Raw genomic sequence first — 16,718 nt, 5'->3', positions numbered from 1 at the left:
GGTGCAGGTCATGTTCATCACATTACTGTCTCTGGTAAACACATAATATATCAAATTAAATCTAAGTTTATTTGTCACATACACAGGATACAGAAGATGTAGTGAAATAGTTACTTGCATAATGGAGTATTTTGTTTATACATGTAAGTAGCTAGCTAAACAATGAACCATAATCCCAACTCATAAAGTGGCTCTGAGATACAAATAATATTACTAAACAGATCATACACGTAACGTTAGTTAGCGAGGCTGTCAGATAATGATAGCTAGCTAACGGTGCACTTTAACTTGAAAGGAAAATGAATTTCTTAAATCTATCTGAAAATGTAGCTAGCTAGACTATCTTACCCGTCCGTATACATGGTTGGACACTTCTCCCTCTCTGTCACGGATGCCATGTGTGACCTATACAACAGCCTTCTGTGTGTTCTCTTTTCGACTCCCTCTGTATATTTGCAATCAAATCTCCTTAACTATCATACTGTAATTCCACTGATTTCAAAACTTGGTCCTCTAGAAAGTGAAGAGCAACTTTTGCAGTTCTACTACGTGATATCTTTCAAAAAAGTGGCGTTAAAAAGGATGACCTACACATACTGTTCAGCTCATATTATAGACAGACATGTGCCACATGGCAAACCAATCCAAAGTCATCTCTCGGGAATGTCCAGCCCATCCATTATCTCAGCCAATCATGGCTAGCCGGAAGGTTCCAGTCTTTTTCCATAGCTAAACCAACTAGACTCGTTTATAGATGGCATACACGTTTGTTATTAAGGCACATGAAAGTTCACATGTTCCAGAAGGAATTTCCGCCCCAAAACTAAATTAGATTAAATACATGCAAAATGCCTCTCCTGTTAGGTAGTGACGCCTAGTACCCCTAGTTTACCGAAACAAGTCACATATGATCCTGCTTGCTCTGGACTCCAGAGAAGTGACAATGTGACATGATATCCCTAATTGATATTGACTGCTAACATGAATGACATTCAGCTCAAAATGCAGGTGAAAAACACAGTTTATTTCTGATTCTTGCGTTGTGAAAATCTGTCACCGTTTATGGCTGTAATGATAGCCTACATTTGCGCAGCGATTGTGCACGTGCGTGCGCGGGGTCACAAGCTTTGAACCACTCTTTTTTGGTGGTCACGGGTCAAAAAGTTTGAAAACCACTGAACAAATTGCTGATTTGCTGAAATGCTATAGGATCGGGTGCAGCGCAAAAGTGAAATTGTAGGGAGAGAGGACTGCCATAAATTAATATACATCTGCAGCTCCCAAAAATGTTGGTGATCAAGAATATGAACTGTTTACTTATGAAGCTTGATATTTGGAGAAAAAAATTCAAATGAATTATTACATAATCAAAATATGAAAAGGGCTGTCTTGTAGCCTCAATAAATATAAAAATATTTGTTGTTGAACAACATATATCTCGACCCGTTCTACTTGGGACTCGACTTGAGACTTGGGCCTTGTGACTTGAGACTTGCTCTCTCCCCCCTCTCTTCCCTCCACAGGAGACGGAGTTGCATGGGCGAGTGTTAGAGGAGCAGCTCCTGGGAGCTGAGCAGCGATTGGAAGAAAGTCAGGAAGAGCAGGAGAACTTCAGGAAGAGCCTAAGAACCCTACTGGAGATGCTGGATGGGAAGATATTTGAGCTGACAGAGCTCAGGGACAGCTTGGCCAAGCTCATAGAGGGCAGCTAGTTAATCACACACCACCTACCACTGGCCAACACACTGAATTACACATAGACACACTGACCCCTACTGGCAGAGTCAGAGAACTAACCACATAGATACACCACATGATTGACATGGCACCTATAGAGCTCACTGGCTCACAGCGCCCCTTAATGTTAGACATACAGAACAGCACTCTCACCTTCTGCCAGACCCATAGAACAATAATATACACTGCTGCCATACCCACACAACAACATAACCCAGTGCTGATGACATAGAACAACACCCCTTATTGGCTCCTAGGTGTATTGTAACTGCACCCTCTCCTTCCAAAATAACCTCCTGCAGCTGCTGCCACACTGCCCTCAGCTGTTGAACACACAGAACAGGTGCCCCATGCGGACTCTCTGAACATATATGAGCAACGACATCCTTTGCAGACTGACAGAACAGCAACCCTTTCTGGTAGACTCACAGGAATACGGCTTTACAGTCAATTCACATACAGTATTCAGTATCTGGCCCATGCAGAAATAAAACCCACAAATCTAATGTTGCCAACACCATATTACAACACGCTGAGCTATTGAAAATCACAGAACTACAGGAGAGCCCTAAATCAACCACTGAAACCCACATAGCAGAAGCAGGAGTCATGTCCAACACACAAACACACACCTTGGCCTAGGATTTACAAAGGCTGCTGTAAATTGGAGTACTGTTTACATTGATGTTCAAGTCTTCATGAGTATGACTGAACCTTTGCAATATGAAAATAGTATAGTATACTATGACAAGAGAATCTTCCAGAAGCATTGGTCATGCTTTATTTAGAACTCCTAGCTCTTAAGAGCATTAGGCTAGTAACCGAAAGGTTATTGGTTAGAATCCCTGAGCCGGCAAGGTGGAAATATCTGCTGTTCTGTCCTTGAGCAAGGCAGTTAAGCCCTAACAACAACTGCTCCCTGGGCGCAGATGAAGCCAATTAAGGCAGCCCCAGCACCTCTGTTTCAGAGGTTGGGAAACTGACTCTTGACTGGGAAATTTCTTTATGGTTTATTCCTCACTTCTTATTCCACCAGCCCAACTGGTTGATTTCTCACTTCTTATTCCACCAGCCCAACCCCAGAGACCTGGGGAATGTTCCCTCTAAACTGCACGCACTTCCTCCAGGACTGCAGCACAGTAGAAATGCCATGCTGTGCTCAGAGATGCAAGAGATTGAAATTCACTGAGTTCGCCCTATATAGATCAACGTCTTTCCTGTGATTCAATCAACATTATATCACACCCTTTTCAATGCAACAAAACAAATCAAACTCTGCAAGATTGAGTCTGTGATTGTGTTGTACGCAGGGCCAGTGCACAACGGAGTATAATTATATTGTCTGGGGTAGCCCACAAGCATCTGTCAATCACCAAGTGAATGCGCTTTTCAGATGATTTCAGATCAGAGTGCAGAGCCGTGCAAGTGCACATTTGTTGATATTCTTTGATAGTTAGTTAGTTATTAGACCAGTTACAGATAAGTATAGGTCAGCAATGGGGAGTTACTGCTTCCTACAAGAGCACAAACCTTGTAGGCTACATTTCAAGCACTTGTTGAAAGGCAAGTCAGATAAGAAGCTTTTGTCTTAATTAAAGGGGCAATGTATTTTGAGTCAGGCTTGAATATGCAAATAAGCCAATAGACAGAGGGGTAGCCTATATTGTCTAATTCTCTGTATGGTAATAGTAATTCATTTTATTTTGTGAAATGGTTTCTTCCATCATACAACACAATGCAATCACCTTTTTGGCCCATGGTGTTACAGACCAAGTAAAAAATAATTGAAAAACGTTTTTAAAAGCCTCATGAAGTGTAGGCCTGCATTGAACAACACATATAGGCTACTGTAGCACATAGAAAACAAAAGCTATTTCCATGTGAAAATGTTATGGGATTTGCTCCATTGGTTGTGTTGGTAGGCCTACTATTAAGTTCAAATAGCCATAATAGCCTATTGGCTACTTTCTAAAACTGTAAGGGTACAGCCTCAGTGTTCACCGTAAATGCGCGCTGGAAATTGCACAGAATTCTCACAATGTTCAATTTTCAGCTCACACAACCTAAAATTTGCTCAGTGCCCCCCAAAATTTGAGGAAACATTGGACCTGGGGTTTGGAGAAACGTTTCAGAACGTTTCAAGCAGTTCAGAGTTAGCCCTGTTCATTTGAAAGATGTTTAAATGTTTTAAAATCTTACACATTCTGAATCCACCCTTACTTCCTCCTGAATAGAGAACTGACCTTATCTTGCTGCAAAGCTTGGGGCAATGTGTGTGTTACTGAATGGGTTCTGAACTCTACACTGCTTGAGTGTGTTGGAGTGTGCTTATGTGTCTAGAGAGACACATGCACAAAGAGGCCTGTATACACACTGAGCAAAACCAGACATTCTCTGGATGACAGACTTTAATCTAACAATCAGGTATTCAACTCAGTGGTCTGACTCGGACACCAAGACTGCACCTCAAATGACACTCTATTCCTCATATAGTGCTTTACTTATTAAAAGATACATAGAAAGACATAGGTAGTTAGAAAGATAGATAGTTGTATAGTTTATTAATGTAACTCTTCAATAAAAAAAAGCATAGCACATTTATGCATCGGCACTTTAAAATGAAAGATTATAATATGGCTTAAAGCATAAATGCAATATGTGCAAGGAAAGAAGAAAAATTGTACCATTCATGTGTCTCTACTGCACTTTAAGGGGAATAAGGGGAAGAGATGCACCCTAAAACTCTTTGGTCTCAGAAACACTGGGTACACCCACATGAAAAAATACTATGGTTTACTATAAAATACTACCGTACTTACAATAGAATTCTGTAGTAAACTGTTGTATACTGTAGAATACTATACTACACACTGTAGTATCCCTTGATCATGTGTAGGACTTTACATACTATAGAACTGAGGAGGCTGGTGGGAGGGCTATAGGAGGACGAGCTCATTTTAATGGCTGCAGTGGAGTAAATGGAACAGAGTCAAACATGTGGTTTCCATATGTTTGCTGTTTGAAACCATTTTATTTATTCCATTCCAGCCATTGCAATGAGCCGATCCTCTTATAGCTCCTCCCACCAGCCTCCTCTGCTATAGAATGTTGTAGTATACTATAGAATACTATAGTATTATCTGCAAAAAAACACTGTAGTATATACTATATAGATCAGGGGTGGGCAAATCCTGTCCTCGAGGGCCTGATTGGTGTCACACTTTTTCTCCATCCCTAGCAAACACAGCTGACTAATCAAATTGTATTCTAAACAGAAGATCATGATTAGGTGATTATTGGAGTCAGGTGTGTTAGCTGGGGCACCAATCAGGCCCTCGAGGACTGGAATTGCCCACCCCTGATATAGATACTACTAATTAAATACTGTAGTATATAATTAGCATATATCTGCCCATTCCCCACCCCCATATCCCAATTTGTGCTACCCATAAATGAGAAACCTACATGTCAAGTATGCGTTCACTAGAGGGTATAGAAAACAGCAGGAGCGGTGAACTTTCTGTGCAGACCTGCCTGCCAGGTCTGGAACATTTTCTCTTTTAGTATTTCTCCAGTAGATTTTCTCAAGGAGAAAGCCTTCACTTCAATGTCAAAGATAATACAACAAAAATGCTATAATAAATACTACAGTAATGTCTGCAGAAACACTGCAATAGATACTACAGTATACTACAATTTGCAAAAAACACTACAGTGAATACTATAGTATTGTTATACCATAGTACACTATAGTATTTTTTCATGTGGGCAGTTCTTCACCATGGACCTGGACTGCGATGAATACAAAATAACTGTCCTTAGTTTATATATATTTTTATATTCAGTATATATTATGTATATTAAATAAGACTTACTGTATAATATAACTTTATACCTGGGCTCGGGTGTAACCAGAAAGTTGGTTAAATCTGCAAAATAATTTTCTGTTGCTTTGCTGTATGTTTTTGGATTACAGAAATCAATATCTTAATTTTGAGATGAATGATGTAAATGAAATGCTTTGCTGAGATAATGCAGAGGATATAAGAATTTGTTTTCCTATTTTGTAACTTATGGTACTTAATTTAAGTATTAGTGTATTTAAAACTGAGAAAGCTGGATATATTTTGGATTATTTAAGTAATTTTGAACAAAATTGAGGATGCTATTTAATTAGATGTAGGTTTTGGATAATGATGCTAGGGTGTACTGCTGGTGTGATGATGCAATTGTGATGAAATATGTGGTTGTGGTGGAGATGAATTTGCCAAATTGTATGGAGAATTCAGAGCTTTGACACTATTTCAAAAGTTTTGTAATCACCATTTTGTAAAAATAATACTACAGGAAGGGATCACTGTTTAAGTAAGGTTCTTAAAATAGTTTCTAGACTGACCAGCTTTGCAATGTGACACATTGGTTGAAATGACATCAGGCTGACATATTCTGGTTGTTGTATACAGGCGGAATATATATATTTTTTTTTTACGTCTTTCAGAAAATGTCCATCCTTTTTCCAGACTTATTCAATTGGTCGTGAAAAATACATCTTGAGACATTTGGATATCTGACATAAAAAACAGACTTCAACCACAACTATTACATCATTATGTTCAGAAATATGTTGGGTTTAGATTTCAGGGGTTCCATGCACTGTCTGTTTCTTTCATTTACAGAACCATGGACATGAGAATGGACTACTGGGAAATTGTTGGGTTTTATTTTTCAAAACAGCTGATGGACTAAACTGTGTAGCTTCTTTTATAAACACATAATAGCTCTCATTGGTCTGGCTATAACTGCCATGGAGTCAATTTGTATTTCTCTGGTGGAGGTAGTGATACTGTTTGCAGAAGCATACCTTCATTATACATTGACAAAATTGCACAGAATGTCAGGAAATTCAACACATAAGTAAAATACACAAAACACCATGAATGGAATTTTAAAATTCTTAAATGAATTAACTAGGCCAAAATAATAAAACATGTCACAATCTATATTTTTCACAGAAAGAAAGGCAACTTCAGTACTCGGTATACAAGGTTTTATTAAGCTTTGAATATATGAAAAACAGAAATGGCAAAAAAGTTATTTTTTGAAAAACTATTGCTATATAAATGTGAATCCATTAAATGTTCAAATAAAGACAATTTGACCGTTTAGGTCAATCACATGTATGCATTTCTTGTTGAGATGTGTTTATCACTCTCTTTATCATTCTCTAACTGCAATATGTTGCACTTCTGAAGTGACTGCCCAATCAAAATCCAGGACCCGTGTGAGAGACCAGGTAGAGTAGGATAAAGTTGCTCCAAGACACTGATCTATGGTCAGTTTTGTGTTCCCCTCTAATTGTGCATATTCGGATTTGGAAAGAGCCAATAGTCAACTTTACCCAGAGCTGCGAGTCAAAGGTATACAGTACAGTGTCATGACTATACTTTCATTAATCTGATTACTTTTTTTATTTCATCCATGTAAAGAACTTCGTCTGTTGTTTGAAGAGAGTCAGACCGAAATGCAGCGTGTAGGTTACTCTGTTCAAACAACAGACGAAGTTCTTTACAGAATCACCCACCACCATTCACAGACCGAGCAGCGTGTGAACTGGCAGGATCTAAAGGAGGACGTTATGGACGGCAGAAGCAGGGATTATACGACGTGGGAAGAAATCGACAGGTGGGCGGCCGACCCAGAGCGAGTGCAGGAGCCCGCCTGGGATTCCCTACAGCAATGCGAAGAGGGCTATACACGTATGGAATCGAGAAGGAAAGCATTGCTATACAGAGCGAAAACCGAAGGTAACGGGGGAAAGCGCAGAGAGAGAGTGGCTGAGTCAGGAAACAGACCTGAGCCTACTCTCCCTGTTAATCGTGAAGAGCAGTTGCAATGGGAGAGACTGCATCATTTGGAGATTTGGACATGGGAGGAGGAATTAGACTGTAAAGGACCCTGGGTGCAGCCGGGAGAATATCGCCGTCCCAAGGAGGAAATAGAAGCAGCTAAAGCGGAGAGGCGCATGTATGAGGAGGCAGCACGGCGACTCGGTTGGAAACCGGAAAGTCACCCCCCAAAAAATATTGGGGGGGAGCTAAAAGGGAGAAAATAGTTATGCCAGGTAGGAAACCTGTGCATACACCCTGTGCTCACCGTTGGGCTAGAGAGACCGGGCAGGCACCGTGTTATGCTATGGAGCGCACGGTGTTTCCAGTGCGGGTGCAGAGCCAGCTGCGACACATACCAGCCCTTCCTATTGGCCGGGCTAGAGTGGGCATCGAGCCAGGTAAGCTTGGGCAGGCTCGGTGCTCAAGAGCTCCAGTGCGCCTGCACGGTCCGGTCTATCCAGAGCCACCGATAACACACCAGTCCTCCGGTAGCAGCCTGGTCCAGGCCTCCAGTGCGCCTCGCCTGTTCAGCGCAGCCACCGCTTGTTTAGCGCAACCAGAGCTGTTCTCCTCTCCTGCGCTGTTGGAGTCTCCCGCCTGTTTAGCGCAGCCAGAGCCTTTCTCCTCTCCTGCGCTGCCGGAGTCTCCTGTCTGTCCGCACCTTAGGGGGGGGGGGTTCTGTCACGCCTTGGTCATTGTATCTTGTGTTTTTGTTATATGCCAGGGTGTGACATGGGTTTATATGTTGTATTTCGTATTGTGGTTTGTAGGAATTGGGAGTGTGTTTATTAGGGGTGTGTCTAGTTAGGCTTGGCTGCCTGAGGCGATTCCTAATTGGAGTCAGCTGATTCTCGTTGTCTCGGATTGGGAACCGTATTTAGGTAGCCTGAGTGCGCGTTGTATTTCGTGGGTGATTGTACCTGTCTCTGTGTTAGTCACCAGATAGGCTGTAATTAGTTTCACTCGTTTGTTGTTTTTGTATTTTCAGTTATTTCATGTACCGCATTATCTTCATTAAAAGTCATGAGTAACCTACACGCTGCATTTCGGTCTGACTCTCTTCAAACAACAGACGAACTACGTTACAATCCACTAACTATGTTTTGTTACCCGACTAAATTAATCAATGTAACAATTAACTCATTAGGATTTGGGTACCACAGAAGGTTGTTTAAAGAGTTGCCATCTCCCGAATTAAACTATAAAAGGTATATATCTATTTCATCGATAAACAGTCATCTTATTAATCATTACTTCTCATCATATCAGCATTCTGAACACTCATGACCTCATGCATCTGTAAAAAAAAGTGGGTGTGCTTCTCCATCGTGTAGTCCTGAGCAGAACTACAGATTTCACTCTGTTTCATTCGCTCTTGAAGTTGCTTATTTGAAGATAAGCCAGCCGTGCCAATGGTTCCAGTGGGGTGATGAGAGTAGTGTACTACAGTGATTTGACATGGGTAGTAGGATGGTTTGAAGAGTTTGAGATATTTTACTCAGGACAGATAATCATCTGTACCAGTGATTGTCTCAGAGGGGTGTTTGTCTTCCTCTTGTGTTGATAGTCAGGATTCAGACCACAATAGACATGAGCTGCAGCTTGCCATCTCTCATGTTGAGTTTCAAAGTTCCAACCATTCCAAACATTTAGCTCCCGCCTCATGTTTCCTGGTCTATTGTTCATTTTGTTACCAAGGCTTTTTATGCACTCTGGGCGAAGGGGACGTCCGTCCGTCTGACACGCTCTCCGACCTCACTTGGGGCATGACTACTTACTTTTCTCTACTTTTCTCCCCAATTTCATGGTAGCCAATTGGTAGTGACAGTCTTGTCTCATCGCTGCAACTCCCGAACGGACTCAGGAGAGGCAAAGGTCGAGAGCCATGCGTTCTCTGAAACACGACCCAACCGAGCCACACTGCCTCTTGACACAATGCCCACTTAACCCTGAAGCCAGCCTCACCAATGTGTCGGAGGAAACACCGTACACCTGGCGACCGTGTGCATGCGCCATAAAAAAAAATAATGTTCTCTCCTGTGAACTGTTGACGCGCGACATATGCCTAGTTTCCTGAAACGAGTCACATTTGATCTTGGCGAATCATGCAACTGTGAGGCGTCGCACCGTTCATCAGACATAGGATGTGCTTGAAGGGAGGTTTGAAGGGAGGTGAGTGATTAGACATTTTCTATTGGAAGGCCACGTTTTACCCACCAAACCTTCTGAGCATGGGGCAGAAGTGTCTGGGAAAGATATTAGTCCTTAATTGAATATGGTAGTTCAGTTTGGATCAATAACCAGCACATAATTGTTGACAGTGGCTGAGTTGTGTTCCATCTCTGTTGTGTTCCACAAACAGCATAAAACAGCCTCCAGCAGGAGAACTGAGGTGTGTTCAGTCTCCCAGTGATGTTTAATGTTCCAGGCAATATTAGCATCAGTTTTTGATTTCCGCTCACATGCTTGTCATGAAGCTCTGCTTTGTAACAAGTTGCAGTTGAGTAGCATGTCCATCTCTGTGTGTTTATTGTACAGTATCAGTTCAAGAACTTCTGATTCCCCAACCCAGTGTTATTGTTTCATCTGTACAGTAAGTCATACAGTGACAACTGTGCTGTTTATTTGGATCCCCATTAGCTCATGCAGATGCATCAGCTACTCCTCCAGGGATCCACATAAAAAACACAAAACACGGAGACACTGATAGACGAGGAAAGTCACACAAATTTTAAATACTTGTGTGTACATGTGGGTAAGGGTAAAATTGACTAGGCAATCAGGATATATAATAGAGTAGCAGCAGCGTATGTGAAGTGTGAAAGTGTGTTAGTGTGTGTGTGTCAGTGTAGTATGTGTGAGAGTGTGGGTAGAGTTTACTGAGTGTACATAGAGTGAGTACAAGGGAGTCAGTGCAAAACAATTAAGATAAATGAAAAAGTGGGTCAATGTAAATTGTCCAGGTAGCCATTTGATTAACTGTTCATCAGTCTTATGGCTTGAGAGTAGAAGCTGTTCAGGTGCCTTTTGGTCCCAGACTTGGTGCTCCAGTGCCGCTTGCCGTGCAAGAGCAGAGAGAACAGTATGACTTGGGTGGCTGGAGTCTGACCATTTGTTGGGCCTTCCTCTGACACCAAGCAGTGATGCAGCCAATCAAGATGCTCTCAGTTGTACAGCTGTAAAACTTTTGGATCTGAGGGCCCATGCCAAATCTTTTTAGCCTCCCGAGGGCGAATAGGTGTCACAACTTCCTCTGAAGTCGGTCCCTCTCCTTGTTCGGGCCTTCTAGCCATCGTCGATCCACTTTTCATTTTCCATTAGTTTTGTCTTTGTTTTAAACTCCTGATTTCAATTCCCCAATTACATGTTCATTATTTAACCCTCTATTTTACCCATGTTTTTTGTGCGTTATTGTTTTATGTATGTTCGGTCCATTTATTGGAATATTTGAGTAAAGTTACTTGTGTTACTCATCCCTGCTGTCCTGCGCCTGACTCATCTGCACCAGCTACACACAGACCATTACAATAGGCATTGCCGTGCCCTCTTCATGACTGTGTTGGTGTGTTTGAACTATGATAGGTCCTTAGTGATGTGGACACCGAGGATCTTGAAGCTCTCTACTTGCTCCACTACAGCCCATCGATGTGAATGGGGACGTGTTTGGCCCTCCGTTTCCTGTAGTTCACGATAAGCTCCTTTGTCTTGCCCATGTTGAGGGAGAGGTTGTTGTGCTGGCACCACACAGCCAGGGTTCTGACCTCCTCCCTATAGGCCTCCTCCCTATAGCCCTTGTGTTGTCGGAAAACTTAAAACTTCTGAAAACTACTACAGGGGCAGTATTGAGTAGCTTGGAAGAAAGGTTCCCAGAGGTGCCCAGAGTAAACAGCCTGCTCCTCAGTCTCAGTTGCTAATATATGCATATTATTATTAGTATTGGATAGAAAACACTCTGAAGTTTAAAACTGAATGAGGTCTGTGAGTATAACAGAACTCATATGGCAGGCGAAAACCTGAGAAGAAATCCAAACAGGAAGTGAGAAATCTGAGGTTGGTCGATTTTCAACCCAGGCCCTATTGAATTCACAGTGGGATATGAATGAAGTTGCACTTCCTAGGACTTCCACTAGATGTCAACCGTCTTTAGAAACTTGAATGAGGCTTCTACTGTGTTGTGGGACTGAATAAGAGCTGAATGAGTCAGGTTACTGGCAGAGAGCCATTTCCTGGTCACACGCATTCCACATGATATCGACTGCATTCCATTACTCCTCTGGACACAAAGTAATTCTCCAGTTGGAACTTTATTGAATATTTATGATAAATACATCCTAACGATTGATTCTATACTTAGTTTGAAATGCTTCTTCGACCTGTAATATAACTTTTTGAAGTTCTTGTCAAGGATCATCATGTCACGCCTTGGTCATTGTATCTTGTGTTTTTGTTATATGTTTGGGTAGGCCAGGGTGTGACATGGGTTTATATGTTGTTATTTCGTATTAGGTTTGTAGTAATTGGGAGTGTGTATTATTAGGGGTGTGTCTAGTTAGGCTTGGCTGCCTGAGGCGATTCCTAATTGGAGTCAGCTGATTCTAGTTGTCTCGGATTAGGAACCGTATTTAGGCAGCCTGAGTGCGCGTTGTATTTCGTGGGTGATTGTACCTGTCTTAGTGTTAGTCACCAGATAGGCTGTATTAGTTTCTTTCGTTTGTTGTTTTCTTCTTCGTTATTTCATGTACCGCTTTATCTTCATTAAAAGTCATGAGTAACCTACACGCTGCATTTCGGTCTGACTTTCTACAAACAACAGACGAAGATCATTACACATCAAAGGTAAGGGAATATTTATCATGTAATTTCTGGTTTCTGTTGACCCCAACATGGCGGCTAATTTGATTATTTTTCTGCACGCGTCTTAGATTATTGCATGGTTTGCTTTTTCTGTAAAGTTTTTTTTTAATCTGACACAGCGGTTGCATTAAGGAGAGGTATATCTATAATTCCACGTGTATAACTTATATTATCATCTACATGTATGATGAGTATTTCTGTTGAATCGATGTGGCTATGCAAAATCACTGGATGTTTTTGGAATTAGTGAACGTAACGCGCCAATGTAAACTCAGATTTCTTTTATATAAATATGAACTTTATCAAACAAACATACATGAAGTCATATGAGTGTCATCTGATGAAGATCATCAAAGGTTAGTGATTAATTTGACCTCTGTTCTTTTTGTGACTCCTATCTTTGGCTGGAAAAATGGCTGTGTTTATTCCGTCGCTTGGTGGTGACCTAACATAATCGTTTGTGGCTCTTTCGCTGTAAAACATATTTGAAATCGGACACTGTGGTGGGATTAACAACAATTACCTTTAAAACGGTATAAAATACATGTATGTTTGAGGAATTTTAATTATGAGATTTGTTGTTTTGAATTTGGTGCCCTGCACTTTCACTGGCTGTTGTCATATTGATCCCGCTAACTGGATTGCAGCCATAAGAAGTTTTAATGATCGTGTTGGAGTGGTGCACAGCCACACAGTTGTGAGTGAACAGGGAGTACAGGAGGGGACTAAGCACGAACCCCTGAGGGGCCACCATGTTGATGGTCAGCGTGGCAGATGTGTTGTTGCCTACCCTCACCACCTGGGGGCGGCCCGTCAGGAAGTCCAGGATCCAATAGCAGAGGGAGGTGTTCAGTCCCAGGGTCCTTAGCTTAGTAATGAGCTTGGAGGGCACTATGGCGTTGAAAGCTGAGCTGTAGTCAATGAACAGCATTCTCATGTAGGTGTTCCTTTTGTCCAGGTGGGAAAGGACAGTGTGGAGTGCAATAGAGATTGTGTAATCTGTGGATTAGTTGGGGCGGTATGTGAATTGGAGTGGGTCCAGGGTTTCTGGGATGATTGTGTTGATGTGAGCCATGACCAGCATTTGACCAGCATTTGATTGTGTCGCACTGCTTTGCTTTATCTTGGCCAGGTCGCAGTTGTAAATGAGAACGTGTTCTCAACTAGCCTATCTGGTTAAATAAAGGTGAACTATATATATATATATATATTTTAAATAGTAAAGACCCCTTTACTGGCTCAAATAGCTGACCAATCAGCCTGTTACCAACCCTTAGTAGAGCTTTGGAAAAAATTATTTGACCAGATACAATGCTATTTTACAGTAAACAAATTGACAACAGACTTTCAGGGTGCTTATAGGGAAAGACATTCAACAAACACAGCACTTTCACAAATGACTGATTAGCTGAGAGAAATTGATTTGTTAGACTTGAGTGTGGCTTTTGACATTATCGATCATAGTCTGTTGCTGAAAAAGAATGTGTATTGGCCTTACATCCCCTGCTATATTGTGGATAAAGATTTTACCTGTCTAACGAAACACCGAGGGTGTTCTTTAATGGAAGCTCTCTAACATTAAAGCAGGTAGAATCAGAAAATCCCCATGGCAGCTGTCTAGGCCTCTTACTTTTTTCAATCTTTACGAATGGCTTTGAGTAAAGCCAGTGTGTCTATGTATGCAGATGACTCAACACTATACATATCAGCTACTACAGCGACTGAAATGACTGCAACACTTAACAAAAAGCTGCAGTTAGTTTCAGAATGGGTGGCAAGGAATACGTTTTAGTCCTAAATATTGCAAAAACTCAAAGCATTGTATTTGGGACAAATCATTTACTAAACCCTAAATCTCAACTAAATCTTGTTATAAATAATGTAGAAATTAGCATTTTGGGGCAACTAACTGCTTGGAGTAACCCTGGGTTGTAAACTGTCATAGTCAAAACATACTGATACAACAGTAGCTAAGATGGGGAGACGTCTGTCCATAATAAAGCGATACTCTAACTTATTAACAGCACTATCAACAAGGCAGGTCCTACAGGCAATAGTTTTGTCACACCTAGACTACTGTTCAGTCGTGTGGTCAGGTGCCACAAAGAGGGACTTAGGAAAATTGGCTCAGAACAGTGCAGCATGGCTTGCCCTTGGATGTTCACAGAGATCAAACATGAATAATATGCATGTCAATCTGTCCTGGCTGAAAGTGGAAGAGAGATTAACTCCATCACTACTTGTATTTGTGAGAGGTATTGACATGTTGAAAGCACTGTGCTGTCTGTTTAACTTCTTTGGGGTAGGGGGCAGTATTGAGTAGCTAGGATAAAAAGGAGCCCAGAGTAAACTGCCTGCTACTCAGTCCTAAAAGCTACAATATGCATATAATTAGTAGATTTGGATAGAAAACACTCTTGAAGTTTCTAAAACTGTTTGAATGATGTCTGTGAGTATAACATAACTCATTTGGCAGGCAAAAACATGGGGAAAAATCCTTGGAATTGGGAAATCTGAGGTTTGTAGTTTTTCAACTCTTTGCCTATCGAATATACAGTGTCTATGGGATCAGATTGCACTTCATAAGGCTTCCACTCGATGTCAACAGTCTTTAGAACCTTGTTTGATACTTCTACTGTGAAGGAGGGGGGAATGGGAGCTGAATGAGCTGAATGAGTTGACCACGTGCATTCACGTGAGAGTTCACATGAGAGAGCTTGCATTCCATTGCATTTCTACAGACACATTCTCCAGTTGAAACATTATTTAAGATTTATGATAAAAACATCCAAAAGATTGATTCCATACATCATTTTACATGTTTCTACGGACTGTAATGGAACTTTTTGACTTTGTCTGGTCGTGCCTAATAAATATGGATTACTGGGCTAAAAGCGCAAACAAAAATAAGGTATTTGGACATAAATGATGGACTCGAACAGAGCAAAAATTTATTGTGGAACTGGGATTCCTGGAAGTGCATTCTGATGATTATCAAAGGTAAGTGTATATTTATAATGTTATTTCTGACTTTGTTGACTCCACAACATGGCGGATACCTGTATGGCTCGTTTTGTTGTCTGAACGCCGTACTCATATTATTGAATGGTGTGCTGTTTCGGTAAAGCTTTTTTGAAATCTGACACAGCGGTTGCATTAAGGAGAAGTGTATCTACAATTCCATGCACAATACTTGTATCTTTTAGCAATGTTTATTATGAGTATTTCTGTAAATTGATGTGGCTCTCTGCAAAATCACCGGATGTTTTGGAACTACTGAACGTAACGCGCCAATGTAAACAGAGATTTTTGGATATAAATATGAACTTTATCGAACAAAACATACATGTATTGTGTAACATGAAGACCTATGAGTGTCATCTGATGAAGATCATCAAAGGTTAGTGATTCATTTTATCGCTATTTCTGCTTTTTGTGACTCCTCTCTTTGGCCTGAAAAATGGCTGTGTTTTTCTGTGACTAGGTACTGACCAAACAATCGTTTGGTGTGCTTTCGTTGTACAGCCTTTTTGAAATCGGAAACTGTGGCTGGATTTACAACAAATTTATCTTTAAAATGGTGTGAAATACTTGTATGTTTGAAGAATTTTTATTATGGGATTTCTGTTGTTTTAAATTTGGTGCCCTGCACTTTCACTGGCTGTTGTTGAGGTGGGATGCTACCGTCCCGAATATCCCAGAGAGATTAAACGACTAGCACACAGTTCAGACAGCCATGCGTACTCCACAAGCCATGCCACCAGAAGTCTCTTCACAGTCCCCAAGTCCAGAACAGTATATGGAAGATGCACAGTACCACATAGAGACATGACTACATGGAACTCTATTCCACATCAGGTAACTGATGCAAGCAGTAGAATCAGATAAAAAAGACACCTTATTGAACAGTGGGGACTGTGAAGCAACACAAATATTGGCACAGACACATGCATACACACACATGATAACTAAACCACTATACACACTGTCATGGAAATTTCCTCTATTTACCAAATCATGGGAGCAAACCACACACACACACACGTCAGAGTTAGTTATAAAAGTCCATCTTTAATTATATGAGCTCTATCACAATCCTGTGACTCTCAGATAAATTCAGTGCCTCTCAGTGAATTCTCTGAGAGCCCCCTTACAATGCAACTGCGTTCCTTTAATAGCAAAGACACACATAGTCAGACAGCATAGACATAATTCATCGTTCAGCTTTGTCTCCTTTCC

General features: G+C 41.1%; 1 protein-coding gene across 2 annotated transcripts in view; it reads left to right on the top strand.

The window, feature by feature from the left end:
• homer1b (homer scaffold protein 1b) overlaps positions 1-6,921 on the top strand; it is a 125,297-nt gene extending 118,376 nt beyond the window's left edge. For both annotated transcript variants that reach the window (XM_046346508.1, XM_046346507.1), the window contains one exon: positions 1,524-6,921. In XM_046346508.1, coding sequence (XP_046202464.1) covers positions 1,524-1,712 — 189 coding nt within the window. In that variant the 3' untranslated portion in view covers positions 1,713-6,921. The remainder of the gene's footprint in view (positions 1-1,523) is intronic.
• Positions 6,922-16,718: the final 9,797 nt, after the last annotated feature.

The sequence above is a fragment of the Oncorhynchus gorbuscha genome, linkage group LG04 (assembly GCF_021184085.1).
Source record: "Oncorhynchus gorbuscha isolate QuinsamMale2020 ecotype Even-year linkage group LG04, OgorEven_v1.0, whole genome shotgun sequence".
Taxonomy (NCBI): domain Eukaryota; kingdom Metazoa; phylum Chordata; class Actinopteri; order Salmoniformes; family Salmonidae; genus Oncorhynchus; species Oncorhynchus gorbuscha.
The sequence above is the reverse complement of the archived record's forward strand: the minus strand, read 5'-3'. Positions and strand labels throughout refer to the sequence as shown.